Source organism: Oncorhynchus nerka, unplaced genomic scaffold (assembly GCF_034236695.1).
Source record: "Oncorhynchus nerka isolate Pitt River unplaced genomic scaffold, Oner_Uvic_2.0 unplaced_scaffold_910, whole genome shotgun sequence".
In the NCBI taxonomy this organism is placed as follows: Eukaryota; Metazoa; Chordata; class Actinopteri; order Salmoniformes; family Salmonidae; genus Oncorhynchus; species Oncorhynchus nerka.
In genome coordinates, this window is record NW_027040392.1 from 247,333 (window position 1) to 266,263 (window position 18,931).

An 18,931-nucleotide genomic window follows, 5' to 3' on the forward strand; every position below is an offset into this window, starting at 1 on the left:
TGAATCTTAATGGATCAAATGCTTGCAATTTAACAATGCTCCTTAATATAATGTTTACATACCCTTCATTACTCATCTCATGTGTATACGTATATACTGAACTCTATATCATCTACTGCATCTTTATGTAAGACATGTATCACTAGCCACTTTAAACTATGCCACTTTGTTTACATACCCTACATTACTCATCTCATATGTATATACTGTACTCGATACCATCTACTGCATCTTGCCTATGCCGCTCTGTACCATCACTCATTCATATATCTTTATGTACATATTCTTTATCCCTTTACACTTGTGTGTATAAGGTAGTAGTTTTGGAATTGTTAGTTAGATTACTCTTTGGTTATTACTGCATTGTCGGAACTAGAAGCACAAGCATTTCACTACACTCGCATTAACATCTGCTAACCATGTGTATGTGACAAATACATTTGATATTGTCCTGCCAATAGCCCTGCTAATAGACAAATATATTGTTCTGCTAATAGCCCTGCTAATAGACAAATATATTGTTCTGCTAATAGCCCTGCTAACAGGCAATTCTATTGGTCTGCTAATAGCCCTGCTAATAGACAAATATATTGTTCTGCTAATAGCCCTGCTAATAGACAAATATATTGTTCTGCTAATAGCCCTGCTAATAGACAAATATATTGTTCTGCTAATAGCCCTGCTAATAGACAAATATATTGTTCTGCTAATAGCCCTGCTAATAGACAAATATATTGTTCTGCTAATAGACAATTATATTGCTCTGTCTATTGGTCCTGCTAATAGACAAGTCTATTGGTCTGCTAATAGACAATTCTATTGTTCTGCTAACAGCCCTGCTAATATACAATTATATTGTTCTGCTAATAGCCCTGCTAATAGACAATTATATTGTTCTGCTAATAGCCCTGCTAATAGACAAATATATTGTTCTGCTAATAGCCCTGCTAACAGGCAATTCTATTGGTCTGCTAATAGACAATTATATTGCTCTGCTAATAGCCCTGCTAATAGGCAAGTCTATTGGTCTGCTAATAGACAATTCTATTGTTCTGCTAACAGCCCTGCTAATATACAATTATATTGTTCTGCTAATAGCCCTGCTAATAGACAATTATATTGTTCTGCTAATAGCCCTGCTAATAGACAAATATACTGTTCTGCTAATAGCCCTGCTAATAGGCAAGTCTATTGGTCTGCTAATAGACAATTCTATTGTTCTGCTAACAGCCCTGCTAATATACAATTATATTGTTCTGCTAATAGCCCTGCTAATAGACAATTATATTGTCCTGCCAATAGCCCTGCTAATAGACAATTATATTATTCTGCTAATAGCCCTCCTAATAGGCAAGTCTATTGTTCTGCTAATAGACAATTCGATTGTTCTGCTAACAGCCCTGCTAATAGACAATTATATTGTTCTGCTAATAGCCCTGCTAATAGACAAGTATATTGTTCTGCTAATAGCCCTGCTAATAGACACGTCTATTGTTCTGCTAATAGCCCTGCTAATATACATGTCTATTGTTATGCTAATAGACAATTATATTGTTCTGCTAACAGCCCTGCTAATAGACAATTATTTTGTTCTGCCAATAGCCCTGCTAATAGCCATGTCAGTCTATTGTTCTGCTAACAGCCCTGCTAATAGACATACTGTAGTAAACACAGCCTACAGGACATACTGTAGTAAACATAGCATACAGTGCATACTGTAGTAAACACAGCCTACAGTGCATACTGTAGTGAGCACAGCCTACTGCATACTGTAGTGAGCACAGCCCTGCATACTGTAGTGAGCACATTACAGTGCATACTGTAGTGAGCACAGCCTACAGTGCATACTGTAGTAGCACAGCCTACAGTGCATACTGTAGTAAACATACAGCCTACAGTACATACTGTAGTAAACACAGCCTACAGTACATACTGTAATAAACACAGCCTACAGTACATACTGTAGTGAGCACAGCCTACAGTACATACTGTAGTAAACACAGCCTACAGTACATACTGTAGTAAACACAGCCTACAGTACATACTGTAGTAAACACAGCCTACAGTACATACTGTAGTGAGCACAGCCTACAGTGCATACTGTAGTGAGCACAGCCTACAGTACATACTGTAGTAAACACAGCCTACAGTACATACTGTAGTAAACACAGCCTACAGTACATACTGTAGTAAACACAGCCTACAGTACATACTGTAGTGAGCACAGCCTACAGTACATACTGTAGTAAACACAGCCTACAGTACATACTGTAGTAAACACAGCCTACAGTACATACTGTAAACACAACCTACAGCCTACAGTACATACTGTAGTAAACACAGCCTACAGTACATACTGTAGTAAACACAGTACCTGTACAGTACATACTGTAGTAAACACAGTCTACAGTACATACTGTAGTAAACACAGCCTACAGTACATACTGTAGTAAACACAGCCTACAGTACATACTGTAGTAAACACAGCCTACAGTACATACTGTAGTAAACACAGTCTACAGTACATACTGTAGTAAACACAGTCTACAGTACATACTGTAGTAAACACAGTACCTGTAGTACATACTGTAGTAAACATGCCTACAGTACATACTGTAGTCAGTCTACACAGTACATACTGTGGTAAACACAGTACCTACAGTACATACTGTAGTAAACACAGCCTACAGTACATACTGTAGTAAGCACAGCCTACAGTACATACTGTAGTAAACACAGCCTACAGTACATACTGTAGTAAACACAGCCTACAGTACATACTGTAGTAAACACAGTCTACAGTACATACTGTAGTGAGCACAGCCTACAGTACATACTCTAGTAAACATGCCAATACCGCCTGTATCAGCTGTCTCCTGTCTCTGGACCAATGTATCAGCTGTCTCCTGACTCTGGACCTATGCATCAGCTGTCTCCTGTCTCTGGACCAATGTATCAGCTGTCAACTGTCTCTGGTCCAATGTATCAGCTGTCAACTGTCTCTGGACCAATGTATCAGCTGTCAACTGTCTCTGGACCAATGTATCAGCTGTCAACTGTCTCTGGACCAATGTATCAGCTGTCAACTGTCTCTGGACCAATGTATCAGCTGTCTCCTGTCTCTGGACCAATGTATCAGCTGTCAACCGTCTCTGGACCAATGTATCAGCTGTCAACTGTCTCTGGACCAATGTATCAGCTGTCTCCTGTCTCTGGACCAATGTATCAGCTGTCCCCTGTCTCTGGACCAATGTATCAGCTTTCAACTGTCTCTGGACCAATGTATCAGCTGTCTCCTGTCTCTGGACCAATGTATCAGCTGTCCCCTGTCTCTGGACCAATGTATCAGCTTTCAACTGTCTCTGGACCAATGTATCAGCTGTCTCCTCTATTTCCAATGAGACTATTCAAGCCATCGATACCGCCTGTATCAGCTGTCTCCTGTATGTCCAATGAGACTTTTCAAGCCATCGATACCGCCTGTATCAGCTGTCTCCTGTATGTCCAATGAGACTATTCAAGCCATCGATACCGCCTGTATCAGCTGTCTCCTGTATTTCCAATGAGACTATTCAAGCCATCGATACCGCCTGTATCAGCTGTCTCCTGTATTTCCAATGAGACTATTCAAGCCATCGATACCGCCTGTATCAGCTGTCTCCTGTATTTCCAATGAGACTATTCAAGCCGTCAGCTCACTGATGAATGAAGATGATGAGCGATCAGCAAAGGCCATCTGTAATCTGCTGACATCACCGCACAACATCAACATCGCTCTAATCAGTCAGAAGACAGTTGAAGAAACTGGAGTGGACTTATGGAAAGGCTCAGTAAGACATGTTATATATACAGTGCCTTGCGAAAGTATTCGGCCCCCTTGAACTTTGCGACCTTTTGCCACATTTCAGGCTTCAAACATAAATATATAAAACTGTATTTTTTTGTGAAGAATCAACAACAAGTGGGACACAATCATGAAGTGGAACGACATTTATTGGATATTTCAAACTTTTTTAACAAATCAAAAACTGAAAAATTGGGCTTGCAAAATTATTCAGCCCCCTTAAGTTAATACTTTGTAGCGCCACCTTTTGCTGCGATTACAGCTGTAAGTCGCTTGGGGTATGTCTCTATCAGTTTTGCACATCGAGAGACTGAAATTTTTTCCCATTCCTCCTTGCAAAACAGCTCGAGCTCAGTGAGGTTGGATGGAGAGCATTTGTGAACATATGAGTATGTATATACTGTTAAACCAGCTATAATGTTACCATACCCTACATTACTCATCTCATATATATATATACTGTTAAACCAGCTATAATGTTACCATACCCTACATTACTCATCTCATATATATATGTACTGTTAAACCAGCTATAATGTTACCATATATTACTCATCTCATATGTATATACTGTTAAACCAGCTACAATGTTACCATACCCTACATTACTCATCTCATATGAGTATGTATATACTGTTAAACCAGCTATAATGTTACCATACCCTGCATTACTCATCTCATATATATGTACTGTTAAACCAGCTATAATGTTACCATACATTACTCATCTCATACGTATATACTGTTAAACCAGCTATAATGTTACCATACCCTACATTACTCATCTCATACGTATATACTGTTAAACCAGCTATAATGTTACCATACCCTACATTACTCATCTCATATGAGTATGTATATACTGTTAAACCAGCTATAATGTTACCATACCCTACATTACTCATCTCATATGTATATACTGTTAAACCAGCTATAATGTTACCATACCCTACATTACTCATCTCGTATGTATATACTGTTAAACCAGCTATAATGTTACCATACCCTACATTACTCATCTCATATATATATACACTGTTAAACCAGCTATAATGTTACCATACCCTACATTACTCATCTCATATGAGTATGTATATACTGTTAAACCAGCTATAATGTTACCATACCCTACATTACTCATCTCATATGAGTATGTATATACTGTTAAACCAGCTATAATGTTACCATACCCTACATTACTCATCTCATATGTATATACTGTTAAACCAGCTATAATGTTACCATACCCTACATTACTCATCTCATATGTATATACTGTTAAACCAGCTATAATGTTACCATACCCTACATTACTCATCTCATATATATATACACTGTTAAACCAGCTATAATGTTACCATACCCTACATTACTCATCTCATATGAGTATGTATATACTGTTAAACCAGCTATAATGTTACCATACCCTACATTACTCATCTCATATGTATATACTGTTAAACCAGCTATAATGTTACCATACCCTACATTACTCATCTCATATGTATATACTGTTAAACCAGCTATAATGTTACCATACCCTACATTACTCATCTCATATATATATGTACTGTTAAACCAGCTATAATGTTACCATACCCTACATTACTCATCTCATATGAGTATGTATATACTGTTAAACCAGCTATAATGTTACCATACCCTACATTACTCATCTCATATATATATGTACTGTTAAACCAGCTATAATGTTACCATACATTACTCATCCATATATTTATATGCACATTTTGGTCCTAAAAAGGTATGTAAATATGAGGAGTCCTAAATTGGATAGAAAGGCAAGACTGTGTGTGTGTTTGTTTGTCCAGAGTGTGTTATTTTGTCCAATGTGTGTCTAGTGTGTGTTTGTGAGCCCAGTGTGTGTGTGTGTTTGTGAGTCCAGTGTGTGTGTGTGTGTGTTTGTCTATTGTGTGTGTGTGTTTATCCAGCATGTGTGTGTCCAGCAGGTGTGTGTCCAGTGTGTGTGTGTGTTTGTTCAGTGTGTGTGGGTGTGTTTGTCAAGTGTGTGTGTGTGTGTCCCCAGTGTGTGTGTGTCCAGTGTGTGTGTGTGTGTGTGTGTGTGTGTTTGTCAAGTGTGTGTGTGTATCCAGTGTGTGTGTGTGTGTGTATCCAGTGTGTGTGTGTGTCCAGCAGGTGTGTGTGTCCAGCGTGTGTGTGTATCCAGTGTGTGTGTGTGTTTTTGTTCAGTGTGTGTGTGTGTGTTTGTCCAGTGTGTTTGTCCAGTGTGTGTGTGTGTGTGTTTGCCAATCTGTGTGTCCAGTGTGTGTGTGTGTCAAGTGTGTGTGGGTGTGTGAGTCCAGTCTGTGTGTGTCCACTGTGTCCAATGTGTGTGTGTCTAGCTTGTGTGTGTGTTTTTGTCCAGTGTGTGTTTGTGTGTGTGTTTGTCAAGTGTGTGTGTGTGTGTGTTTGTCAAGTGTGTGTGTGTGTGTGTTTGTCAAGTGTGTGTGTGTGTGTGTTTGTCAAGTGTGTGTGTGTGTGTGTGTTTGTCAAGTGTGTGTGTGTGTGTGTTTGTCAAGTGTGTGTGTGTGTGTGTGTTTGTCAAGTGTGTGTGTGTGTGTGTGTTTGTCAAGTGTGTGTGTGTGTGTGTGTTTGTCAAGTGTGTGTGTGTGTGTGTTTGTGTTTGTCAAGTGTGTGTGTGTGTGTGTGTTTGTCAAGTGTGTGTGTGTTTGTCAAGTGTGTGTGTGTGTGTGTTTGTCAAGTGTGTGTGTGCGTGTGTGTGTGTGCGTGTATGTGTGTGCGTGCGTGCCAAATGTGTGTGTGTGTGTGCGTGTTTGTCAAGTGTGTGTGTTTGTCCTGTGTGCGTGTCCAGTGTGTGTGTGTGTGTATCCAGTGTGTGTCCAGTGTGTGTGTGTGTATCCAGTGTGTGTGTGTCCAGTGTGTGTCCAGTGTGTGTGTGTGTCCAGTGTGTGTGTGTGTTTTTGTTCAGTGTGTGTGTGTGTGTTTGTCCAGTGTGTGTGTGTGTGTTTGCCAATCTGTGTGTCCAGTGTGTGTGTGTGTATCAAGTGTGTGTGGGTGTGTGAGTCCAGTGTGCGTGTGTCCAGTCTGTGTGTGTGTCCAGTCTGTGTCCAATGTGTGTGTGTCTAGCTTGTGTGTGTCCAGTGTGTGTGTGTTTGTCCAGTGTGTGTGTGTGTCCAGTGTGTCCAGTCTGTGTGTGTCCACTGTGTCCAATGTGTGTGTGTGTGTCCAGTGTGTGTGTGTGTGTGTATATCACAATGTCTGTGTGACAATTACTATTATTTCAGGGACACTGAGTCGCTACAACCCCAAAGATGAAACCCTGGATAGAGGGGCTCAGTGAATGTGGAGGTGAATGTGATCAGGTGGGTCAGTGTGTCAGAGGAGGCTCTATAGAAGGACAGAGTGCCGGCTGGCCAGTCCAGACACACTCCTACTCTGTGGGAGCTGGAGGAGGGGACGTCTATGGTAGTGGGTTTATCATTGTGCCAGGCAATGTAACTGTTGTCAGAGCAGGACATACACCAGGACTTGTCATTGTATCCAAGACAACAGTCCTTAACCCCTCCTCTCCTGCTGATTCCTTTATATGTCACTCCTATAACAGCCCCTCTTCCACTCCACTCTACCTCCCAGTAACAGCGCCCAGTCAGACCCTCTCTACACAGCACCTGTCCACAGTCCTCAAATCTCTCTGGGTGATCAGGATACGGCTGCTTCTCTCTCCTACATGTCACCTTTCTGTTCTCCTCAGACAGAGAGAGGAGTCTGTCTACTGTGTTTGGGTCCAGTGTGAGATCACAGACATCTGATGGATGAAACCAGACACAATATTAGAAATCATCATCATTCACATTAGAATGTTAACTCACTTTTCACTAATTCATTTAATGTAGATGTTTCTAGGTATCAAAAGGAGAAGTTAAGGTAACTTGAGACTTTTGTCAGTTATACTGTATGGTAATATAAAACACACTTATTCAGCTTAATTACACACACACACACACACACACAGACACACACACAGTCAAAGCAACTCTTTGTAAACTTTGGTGTCCCTGATTTCTGCTTCTGTAGAACTACAGCTGATATTTAATATGACCAAGTAAGTAATGATGGTGGTCTTTGACTTTGACTTAACTTGAATTAAGACTTATTCTTAGTAACATTCTTCACAGCAGTCAACACTCACATTTTCTAAGTCCAGGTTTCATTCTGTTCTCTCCACCATGTTCCACACTGTAGCGGTAAGCAGAAGAACAGACAGTCATTGAGGGATACACCTGAACTCACACACACACACACAGGACACACACACCTGCTGGACGCACGCTCGACACTCGCTGGACACACACACAGTCAGCAAATAACTTCGTCCAAGTGGTGGTCAGAATGTTTGTCTTAACCAGCCTGATAAGTCAAACATGTCTGATATGAACATTGACATAAACCCTCTACATACTTGAGTTTCTCCAGTCTGCAGTGTGGATCCTTCAGTCCAGCAGAGAGCAGTCTGACTCCTGAGTCTCCTGGGTGATTGTAGCTCAGGTCCAGCTCTCTCAGGTGTGAGGGGTTTGACCTCAGAGCTGAGACCAGAGAAGCACAGCCTTCCTCTGTGACTAGACAGCCTGACAGCCTGCAAAGAGTCAAATCATTTTAAAATCACACTGCTATTCTTTGGTGGTGAAAATAGTGGCAGTATATTTTTTCAACATATTCAGATATATCAGTGTCCTGAAACCTTCCATATCTATTCATAAAATAGTGTATCATCATAAAAAATGACAAATAATCAAAGTATTGCCTGCAGATAGAAACATGTATAGTACAAATATTACAGTAGATTGACCAGACCACTTTAAAAGCAGTATCAGTCAAAAGACAGACAGTGAGGTATCAGATTTAGATTGTATTGAGTATACAGTCCACACCATATCTATTTAGACAGTGAGGAATCAGATTGTATTGAGTATACAGTCCACACCATATCTATTTAGACAGTGAGGTATCAGATTTAGATTGTATTGAGTATACAGTCCACACCATATCTATTTAGACAGTGAGGTATCAGATTGTATTGAGTATACAGTCCACACCATATCTATTTAGACAGTGAGGTATCAGATTTAGATTGTATTGAGTATACAGTCCACACCATATCTATTTAGACAGTGAGGTATCAGATGTAGATTGTATTGAGTATACAGTCCACACCATATCTATTTTGACAGTGAAGCAGACATTTTAAATGTGTCTCTATTCTCCAACATTTTGGATTTGAGGTCAAATGTTTCATATGACGTGACAGTTTATAATGTCACCATTAATTTGAGGGTATTTTAAGACATATGCGTTTCACTATTAAAAATGAAAACAATTTATGTTTCTAGTCTCCCCATTTGAAGAAGTCTTAAGTATTCTGAACAATTCACTCATAGTGTATTAAAATAGTCAAAAATGTAGTTTTTTGTCGTAAACTCGTTGGTTGCATTTGCAGTTTGTTTTGGTTGTGTTTTTGGTTGTGTTTTGCCCAATAATAAAATGGTGGATGATGAGTGGAGTAACTTTTCTGTCTAAGAGAGTAGATAACATGTTTCTAAACAATAATAAATTAAACCTGATGATGTCATGATTAAGAAAAATCATGAAAGAATCATGAATAATAATGAGTGAGAAAGTTACAGAGACTACAACAAAACATGCTAACCTCTCACCATTACCAATAACAGAGGCTACAACAAAACATGCTAACCTCTCACCATTACCAATAACAGAGGCTACAACAAAACATGCTAACCTCTCACCATTACCAATAACAGAGGCTACAACAAAACATGCTAACCTCTCACCATTACCAATAACAGAGGCTACAACAAAACATGCTAACCTCTCACCATTACCAATAACAGAGGCTACAACAAAACATACTAACCTCTCACCATTACCCTCAAATAAAAGGTGACATTCTGTACTGTCATCTAATATGAAACATTCTATCTCAAATCCAAAATGCTGGAGAAAAGCACCACATTTAAAACTGTAAGCTTCACTGTCCAAACACATATGGTGTGGACTATGTGTGTCTGGTAAACACATGTGGATCAGGTGAACAGTTATCACTTGTTGACCAACTACAGGAATACTGACCTCAGAGTCTCCAGTTTACAGTGGGGATTCCCCAGTCCAGCAGAGAGCAGCTTCACTCCTGAATCCTTCAGGTCGTTGTTACTCAGATCCAGCTCTCTCAGGTGTGAGGGGTTTGACCTCAGAGCTGAGACCAGAGAAGCACAGCCTTCCTCTGTGACTCCACAGCCTGACAGCCTGACAAAGAGATCATCATGACTTCACAAACACACTGTTCATTTAACACCAGTAGTGTAGAAGGACAATAGTAGATGCATTTGGTTTATTCTCCCAAACAACATATAGATTCATCTTCCGTCTCCTAGAATTGTATGGTCATAATGTTATACTAATGTGAAAATCAATGAATTTATTCAATATGTTTTTCAATATAATATTATATACATATTATAATACATATTTTTCTCTCAACTGAATATTTCTTCCTGATGATTAGTTCTTATATGTCATTTTATTTACTCACAGAACAGCTCTGGAGGCTTTGACCACTGGCAGCAGCCTCAGAAGACCTTCCTCTGATCTGGAGAATTTCTTCAGGTCAAACACATCCAGCTCCTTTTCTGAAGTCAGCAACACAAAGACCAGAGCTGACCACTGTGCAGGTGACAGGTTGGGTTTTGAGAAACTTCCTGAGCTCAGGTATCTTTGGATCTCCTCCACTAGAGAATGGTCATTCAGTTCATTCAGACAGTGGAACAGATTGATGCTCCTCTCTGGAGAGGGATTCTCCCTGATCTTCTCCTTGATGTACTTGACTGTTTCTTCATGGCTCTGTGAGCTGCTTCTTGTCTTTGTCAGTAGACCTCGTAAGTGCTTCTGATTGGACTCCAGTGAGAGGCCCAGAAGGAAGCGGAGGAAAAGGTCCAGGTTTCCTGTCTCACTTTGTAAGGCTTTATCCACAGCACTCTTGTAGAAAGTAACTGCAGACTCGTCTTTTGTTTGCAGTTCATCCATTAGATTCTCATTGTTGTTGATGAATGAGAGGAACACATATACAGCAGCCAGAAACTCCTGAATGCTCAGATGAACAAAGCAGTACACCTTGTCCTGGTACAGCACACATTCCTCTTTAAAGAGCTGTGTGCACAATCCTGAGTACACTGAGGCTTCATTGACATTAATGCCAGCCTCTTTCAGGTCTTCTTCATAGAAAATCAGATTGCCCTTCACAAGCTGTTGAAAAGCCAGTTTTCCCAGTGACAGAATGCTCTCTTTATTCCAGTGTGGATCTGTCTCTTCTTTCCCAAGATACTTTTCATTCTTCTGTTTGGTATGAAACACCACAAGGTGTGTGTACATCTCAGTCAGAGTCTTGGGCATCTCTTCTCTCTTATGTTTCAGCATGTGTTCAAGGACTATTGCAGAAATCCAACAGAAGACTGGAATATGGCACATGATGTGGAGGCTCCTTGATGTCTTAATGTGTGAGATGATTCTGCTGGCCAGGTCCTCATCACTGAATCTCTTCCTGAAGTACTCCTCCTTCTGTGGGTCATTGAACCCTCGTACCTCTGTAACCTGGTCAACACACCCTGAAGGGATCTTATTGGCTGCTGCAGGTCGGGACGTTATCCAGATGAGAGCAGAGGGAAGCAGATTTCCCTTGATGAGATTTGTCAGCAGAACATCCACTGAGGTTGACTCTGTGACGTCCCAACAGATCTTGTTCTTCTGGAAGTCTAGGGGCAGTCGGCACTCATCCAGACCATCAAAGATGAACAGAACTTTGTACTTGTCATAGTTGGAGATTCTTGATTGTTTGGTTTCCATTGAGAAGTGATTAAGAAGTTCAATGAAAGTGTGTTTGTCCTCTTTCATTAAATTCAGCTCCCGGAAAGGGAATGAAAATACAAATTGGACATCCTGATTTGCTTTTCTTTCAGCCCAATCCAGAATGAACTTCTGCACAGAGACTGTTTTTCCAATGCCAGCGACTCCCTTTGTCAGCACAGTTCTGATAAGTTTGTCTTGTCCAGTTAAGGGTTTGAAGATGTCGTTACATTTGATTGCAGTCTCTGGTCTTGTTTGTTTCCTGGTTGTTGTCTCAATCTGTCTCAGCTCATGTTCATTATTGACCTCTCCTGTTCCACCCTCTGTGATGTAGAGCTCTGTGTAGATCTTATTGAGAAGTGTTGGGTTTCCTTGTTTAGCGATCCCCTCAAATACACATTGAAACTTCTTCTTTAGATTAGATTTGAGTTCACGTTGGCAAATCACATCAGGATCATCTGAATCTAGAAATAACACAGATGATATTAATATTACGTCTTTTTTAATGTCTACAGTATTGAAGGACTGTTATAAAGTTTTAAATTATAATAATTTATTATCTTAACTGACTGTATAAATGTGTAACTGTTTTCATCCTGACCCCTCCTGTCTCAGCCTCCAGTATTTATGCTGCAGTAGTTTATGTGTCGGGGGGCTAGGGTCAGTTATATCTGGAGTACTTATCCTGTCCTATTCGGTGTCCTGTGTGAATGTAAGTGTGCTCTCTATCTAATTCTCTCTTTCTCTCTTTCTTTCTCTCTCTCGGAGGCCCTGAGCCCTAGGACCATGCCTCAGGACTACCTGACATGATGACTCCTTGCTGTCCCCAGTCCACCTGACCGTGCTGCTGCTCCAGTTTCAACTGTTCTGCCTTATTATTATTGGACCATGCTGGTCATTTATGAACATTTGAACATCTTGGCCATGTTCTGTTATAATCTCCACCCGGCACAGCCAGAAGAGGACTGGCCACCCCACATAGCCTGGTTCCTCTCTAGGTTTCTTCCTAGGTTTTGGCCTTTCTAGGGAGTTTTTCCTAGCCACCGTGCTTCTACACCTGCATTGCTTGCTGTTTGGGGTTTTAGGCTAGGTTTCTGTACAGCACTTTGAGATATCAGCTGATGTACGAAGTGCTATATAAATACATTTGATTTGATTTGATTCATGATGCTAACTTCATTAACTAACTAAATCTGTAAATGTTTTCATAATGCATTACAGACTGGTGTGACTGATTATATTATTATTGGTATTATTGATGGTATTATTAATGTTGTCTCTCTCTAAATGAATCACCACAACACATCCCTGCTGCTACTTGATGAGGTCACTAGGTGTTGTGTTAAGGCTGCTACAATATCATTGAGTTACACAGCTACTTTATCTGTACTTTAGCTACAGCTTTTAAATGTTATAAAACATCATTCAACATGAGGCAGACAGATCTTACATTTCTCCAGTGTGTCAGCAAGCTCCTTCTGGTTCATTTTCCTCAGGATGTGCAGTGTGATCTTCAGAGCCCCCTCTCTGGCACTGCTCTCCTGCTTCTCATCTTCAGCATCCACCACTTCCTTATCCTGCTTCTGACTCTCAAAGCCGTGTGGGAGTTCTGGACTAAGAATCCTCTTGAACATCTTCAGCTCGTTCTTCACAAATGTCATAATATTCTCTTCAAGCAACTGAAATAAATCAAGTAAATAAGTTAATGAATAATTGGCAGATCAACTTTACTTGAGGTAAACAAAAAACAAATGTACATAACAGGACCACATACACTGAATATGGAGGCCAGGTCTGTTTGATGACTCTGGGAAGACTGACCCCTGAGATTCTCTGACTCTGATCTCCCCTGTTGGTTTCTGTGGACAAAACATGAGCTTACATCTCCTCATCCAGGGAGTACACACACATACACACACACACACACACACACACACACAGACAAACAGGCAGGCAGGCAGGCAGGCAGGCAGACAAACAGGCAGGCAGGCAGGCAGGCAGGCAGACAAACAGGCAGGCAGGCAGGCAGGCAGGCAGACAAACAGGCAGGCAGGCAGGCAGGCAGGCAGACAAACAGGCAGGCAGGCAGGCAGGCAGGCAGGCAGACAAACAGGCAGGCAGGCAGGCAGGCAGGCAGGCAGACAGACAGACAGAGAGGGAATGTTGTGTTTGTATAATATTGTTTTAGGACTATGGAAATGGAGATAAGGATTAGCCTATGGATTATGAAAACAACAACAATAAATGGGAAAATGGGAGAGGAGAAATGACTAGAGACAGTGTTGTTTAACTCACTGACCAGGACCCATGAGTTCTTCTTACCTTTGTTCAGGAGAAAAGTCTCCCTCTCTAAAGTATAGAGGAAGATCCATAGACCGGTCACTCTTCATGGACACACAGCTGGGAACAGGGGAGGCTGGTCTCTCCTGCTTGATTGGGCTTCAACACAACAGAGACAAACATTATATCTCTCATCTACTCTGAGCTCAGATGGGGAAACATAAGAAGAGTTTCACAAATAGAACTGACTTCCAGACGTTAGTTAGAGTTTCATTACAAAACGCAATAAATATATCACTTTTCAGAAATGTAATTTATGTTTAAAATCACTTGATGGTTTCATTTCAGAGAAACAAATAATATAAATAATATATATCTGCCTCACTCTCAGAGAAATCAGTAGTACTGCTAGGTTTTACACAGTAATAATATATATCTGCCTCACTCTCAGAGAAATCAGTAGTACTGCTAGGTTTTACAAAGTAATAATATATATCTGCCTCACTCTCAGAGAAATCAGTAGTACTGCTAGGTTTTATACAGTAATAATATATATCTGCCTCACTCTCAGTGAAATCAGTAGTACTGCTAGGTTTTACAAAGTAATAATATATATCTGCCTCACTCTCAGAGAAATCAGTAGTACTGCTAGGTTTTACAAAGTAATAATATATATTTACATTTACATTTAAGTCATTTAGCAGACGCTCTTATCCAGAGCGACTTACAAATTGGTGCATTCACCTTAAGACATCCAGTGGAACAACCACTTTACAATAGTGCATCTAAGTCTTTTAAGGGGGGGGGGGGGTGAGAGGGATTACTTTATCCTATCCTAGGTATTCCTTAAAGAGGTGGGGTTTCAGGTGTCTCCGGAAGGTGGTGATTGACTCCGCTGTCCTGGCGTCGTGAGGGAGTTTGTTCCACCATTGGGGGGCCAGAGCAGCGAACAGTTTTGACTGGGCTGAGCGGGAACTGTACTTCCTCAGTGGTAGGGAGGCGAGCAGGCCAGAGGTGGATGAACGCAGTGCCCTTGTTTGGGTGTAGGGCCTGATCAGAGCCTGGAGGTACTGAGGTACCGTTCCCCTCACAGCTCCGTAGGCAAGCACCATGGTCTTGTAGCGGATGCGAGCTTCAACTGGAAGCCAGTGGAGAGAGCGGAGGAGCGGGGTGGCGTGAGAGAACTTGGGAAGGTTGAACACCAGACGGGCTGCGGCGTTCTGGATGAGTTGTAGGGGTTTAATGTCACAGGCAGGGAGCCCAGCCATATATCTGCCTCACTCTCAGAGGAATCAGTAGTACTGCTAGGCTTTACACAGTAATAATATATATCTGCCTCACTCTCAGAGAAATCAGTAGTACTGCTAGGCTTTACACAGTAATAATATATATCTGCCTCACTCTCAGAGAAATCAGTAGTACTGCTAGGTTTTATACAGTAATAATATATATCTGCCTCACTCTCAGAGAAATCAGTAGTACTGCTAGGTTTTATACAGTAATAATATATATCTGCCTCACTCTCAGAGAAATCAGTAGTACTGCTAGGTTTTATTCAGTAATAATACTGTATATATCTGCTTTACAGAGTTTCATAAAGAACTGTACAAATGATACATTTGACATCAATATACAACATTTTAAAACCATTATTAAATACAGTAATATAAGATCTGTATTTAAACATTTAGTTTTGAAATCAGCATATGTTTTTATCCAGGGCCTGGGGTAGGGGTACCAGGAACATAATGAGACTATAAGGAGTACCAGTACTGAGTCAATGTGCAGGGTACCAGGTAGTTGAGGTAATAATGAGGCTATAAGGAGAACCAGTCCTGAGTCAATGTGCAGGGTACCAGGAAAATAATGAGACTATAAGGACAACCAGTACTGAGTCAATGTGCAGGGTACCAGGTAGTTGAGGTAATAATGAGACTATAAGGAGTACCAGTACTGAGTCAATGTGCAGGGTACCAGGTAGTTGAGGTAATAATGAGACTATAAGGAGAACCAGTACTGAGTCAATGTGCAGGGTACCAGGTAGTTGAGGTAATAATGAGACTATAAGGAGTACCAGTACTGAGTCAATGTGCAGGGTACCAGGTAGTTGAGGTAATAATGAGACTATAAGGAGAACCAGTACTGAGTCAATGTGCAGGGTACCAGGTAGTTGAGGTAATAATGAGACTATAAGGAGAACCAGTACTGAGTCAATGTGCAGGGTACCAGGTAGTTGAGGTAATAATGAGACTATAAGGAGTACCAGTACTGAGTCAATGTGCAGGGTACCAGGTAGTTGAGGTAATAATGAGACTATAAGGAGAACCAGTACTGAGTCAATGTGCAGGGTACCAGGTAGTTGAGGTAATAATGAGACTATAAGGAGTACCAGTACTGAGTCAATGTGCAGGGTACCAGGTAGTTGAGGTAATAATGAGACTATAAGGAGAACCAGTACTGAGTCAATGTGCAGGGTACCAGGTAGTTGAGGTAATAATGAGGCTATAAGGAGTACCAGTACTGAGTCAATGTCCAGGGGTACCAGGTAGTTGAGGTAATAATGAGACTATAAGGAGTACCAGTACTGAGTCAATGTGCAGGGTACCAGGTAGTTGAAGTAATAATGAGACTATAATTGAGGTAAAATGTACATGTAGGTAGGGATTAAAGTGACTAGACAATCTAGACAATATTACATCTCCTCATCCAGGGAGTACACACACACACACACACACACACACACACACACACACACACACACACACACACACACAGGGAGGGAATGTTGTGTTTAATATTGTTTTAGGACTATGAAAATGGATAAAAGGATGAGCCTATGGATTATGAAAACAACAACAATAAATGGGAAAATGGGAGGAGAAATGACTAGAGACAGTGTTGTTTAACTCACTGACCAGGACCCATGAGTTCTTCTTACCTTTGTTCAGTAGAAAAGTCTCCCTCTCTAAAGGTTAGAGGAGGACTCATAGACTTGTCACTCTCACAGCTGGAGACAGGGGAGGCTCCCTCTCTAAACACTATAGGTTGCATCATAGACCGGTCACTCTTCATGGACACACAGCTGGGAACAGGGGAGGCTGGTCTCTCCTGCTTGATTGGTCTTCAACACAACAGAGACAAACATTACATCTCTCATCTACTCTGAGCTCAGATTCCAAAACACTATATGTCACTTTTCAGAAATGTTCGTAAATGAGCTTTTATTTTTTATAGAAATTATGAATTATATGTTTTTTTCACCATCTAATCATTCAATGGGTCTTTCAATGACAGACATATATTTGTTTAATGTCTTTCACTTGATGTTTCATTTCAGAGAGAAAAATAATCATGTTTATTTTGCTAAATGCTATATATCTGCCTCACTCAGAGAAATCAGTAGTACTGCTAGGTTTTACACAGTAATAATATATATCTGCCTCACTCTCAGAGAAATCAGTAGTACTGCTAGGATTTATACACACAAATGTGACCGACCGGCTCATGTCGCAAAATTTGAAAATGTGTATTTCACATAAGATAAATGTAGAGACTCAGAGCTAGAAAATGGTATATCAGACACTACAGTTGAGGAACAATGGGAAAGTAATTCTGCTTTGAAAGATGATAAACTTGTAACCTCACTTTTGACAACATGACCTTTGAATGTTTTGGTTCCTACTGGAGAGCTCTTCTTTGTCTACAGGGCTGTTACTTTGGCACCCATCTAAATAAATATATTTATTTTTATATAATTAACTACATGTGTTTTTGGTTGATGTCAGTTTCATTGCTTGTTATGCTATAAATGGTTATTTTATGGTTGTAAGTGGTAAAATGAACAAGAACATTTTAAAATTTGAAAATTTGCAATTGTGAGTAATTGCTACTTTAGTAAGGAATTACACATTACTGCAGTTGCTATAATATTCATTTCTGATGAAAAAACAAATGTGATGCATTTTGGAAATAAACTCTTAATAATTATTTCAAAAATTCTCATCTCACCTCTTAGATTTGGTGTCATGTTCCCCAGAGAGACTCATTTTAGAGGCAGGGCCCCCCTCCTCTCTCTCCCCAGAGAGACGCCCTTTAGAGGCAGGGCCCCCCTCCTCTCTCTCCCCAGAGAGACGCCTTTTAGAGGCAGGGCCCCCCTCCTCTCTCTCCCCAGAGAGACGCCTTTTGGAGACAGGTCCCTCCACTCTCTTCCCAGAGAGATGCATTTCAGAGGCAGGGACCCCCTCCTCTCTCTCCCCAGAGAGACTCATTTTAGAGCACTGACCCCTAAACAGAGATCAATGTTGGTTGTGGTTATTAACACAGTGACAACTAAACAGAGATCCAACATGTTGGTTGTGGTTAACACAGTGACAACTAAACAGAGATCCAACATGTTGGTTGTGGTTAACACAGTGACAACTAACCAGAGATCCAGCATGTTGGTTGTGGTTAACACAGTGACAACTAAACAGAGATCCAACATGTTGGTTGTGGTTAACACAGTGACAACTAAACAGAGACCCAACATGTTGGTTGTGGTTAACACAGTGACAACTAAACAGAGATCCAACATGTTGGTTGTGGTTATTAACACAGTGACTCCTAAACAGAGATCCAACATGTTGGTTGTGGTTAACACAGTGACAACTAAACAGAGATCCAGCATGTTGGTTGTGGTTAACACAGTGACAACTAAACAGAGATCCAACATGTTGGTTGTGGTTAACACAGTGACAACTAAACAGAGATCCAACATGTTGGTTGTGGTTAACACAGTGACAACTAAACAGAGATCCAACATGTTGGTTGTGGTCAACACAGTGACAACTAAACAGAGATCCAACATGTTGGTTGTGGTTAACACAGTGACAACTAAACAGAGATCCAACATGTTGGTTGTGGTTAACACAGTGA

At 40.7% G+C, this 18,931-nt stretch overlaps 1 protein-coding gene across 1 annotated transcript; it reads right to left on the reverse strand.

Annotated features, from left to right (window-relative positions):
- Nucleotides 1-3,975: 3,975 nt before the first annotated feature.
- On the reverse strand, nucleotides 3,976-18,452 carry LOC135570739 (NLR family CARD domain-containing protein 3-like). Its single transcript, XM_065016682.1, has 9 exons — nucleotides 18,026-18,452; nucleotides 16,956-17,138; nucleotides 13,512-13,596; nucleotides 13,188-13,416; nucleotides 10,431-12,201; nucleotides 9,971-10,144; nucleotides 8,286-8,459; nucleotides 8,016-8,062; nucleotides 3,976-7,631 (listed from the first exon to the last, which is right to left on the reverse strand). The coding sequence occupies exons 1-9, from the start codon at nucleotides 18,283-18,285 to the stop codon at nucleotides 7,102-7,104; spliced, it is 3,453 nt and encodes a 1,150-aa protein (XP_064872754.1). The 5' UTR covers nucleotides 18,286-18,452; the 3' UTR covers nucleotides 3,976-7,101.
- Nucleotides 18,453-18,931: the final 479 nt, after the last annotated feature.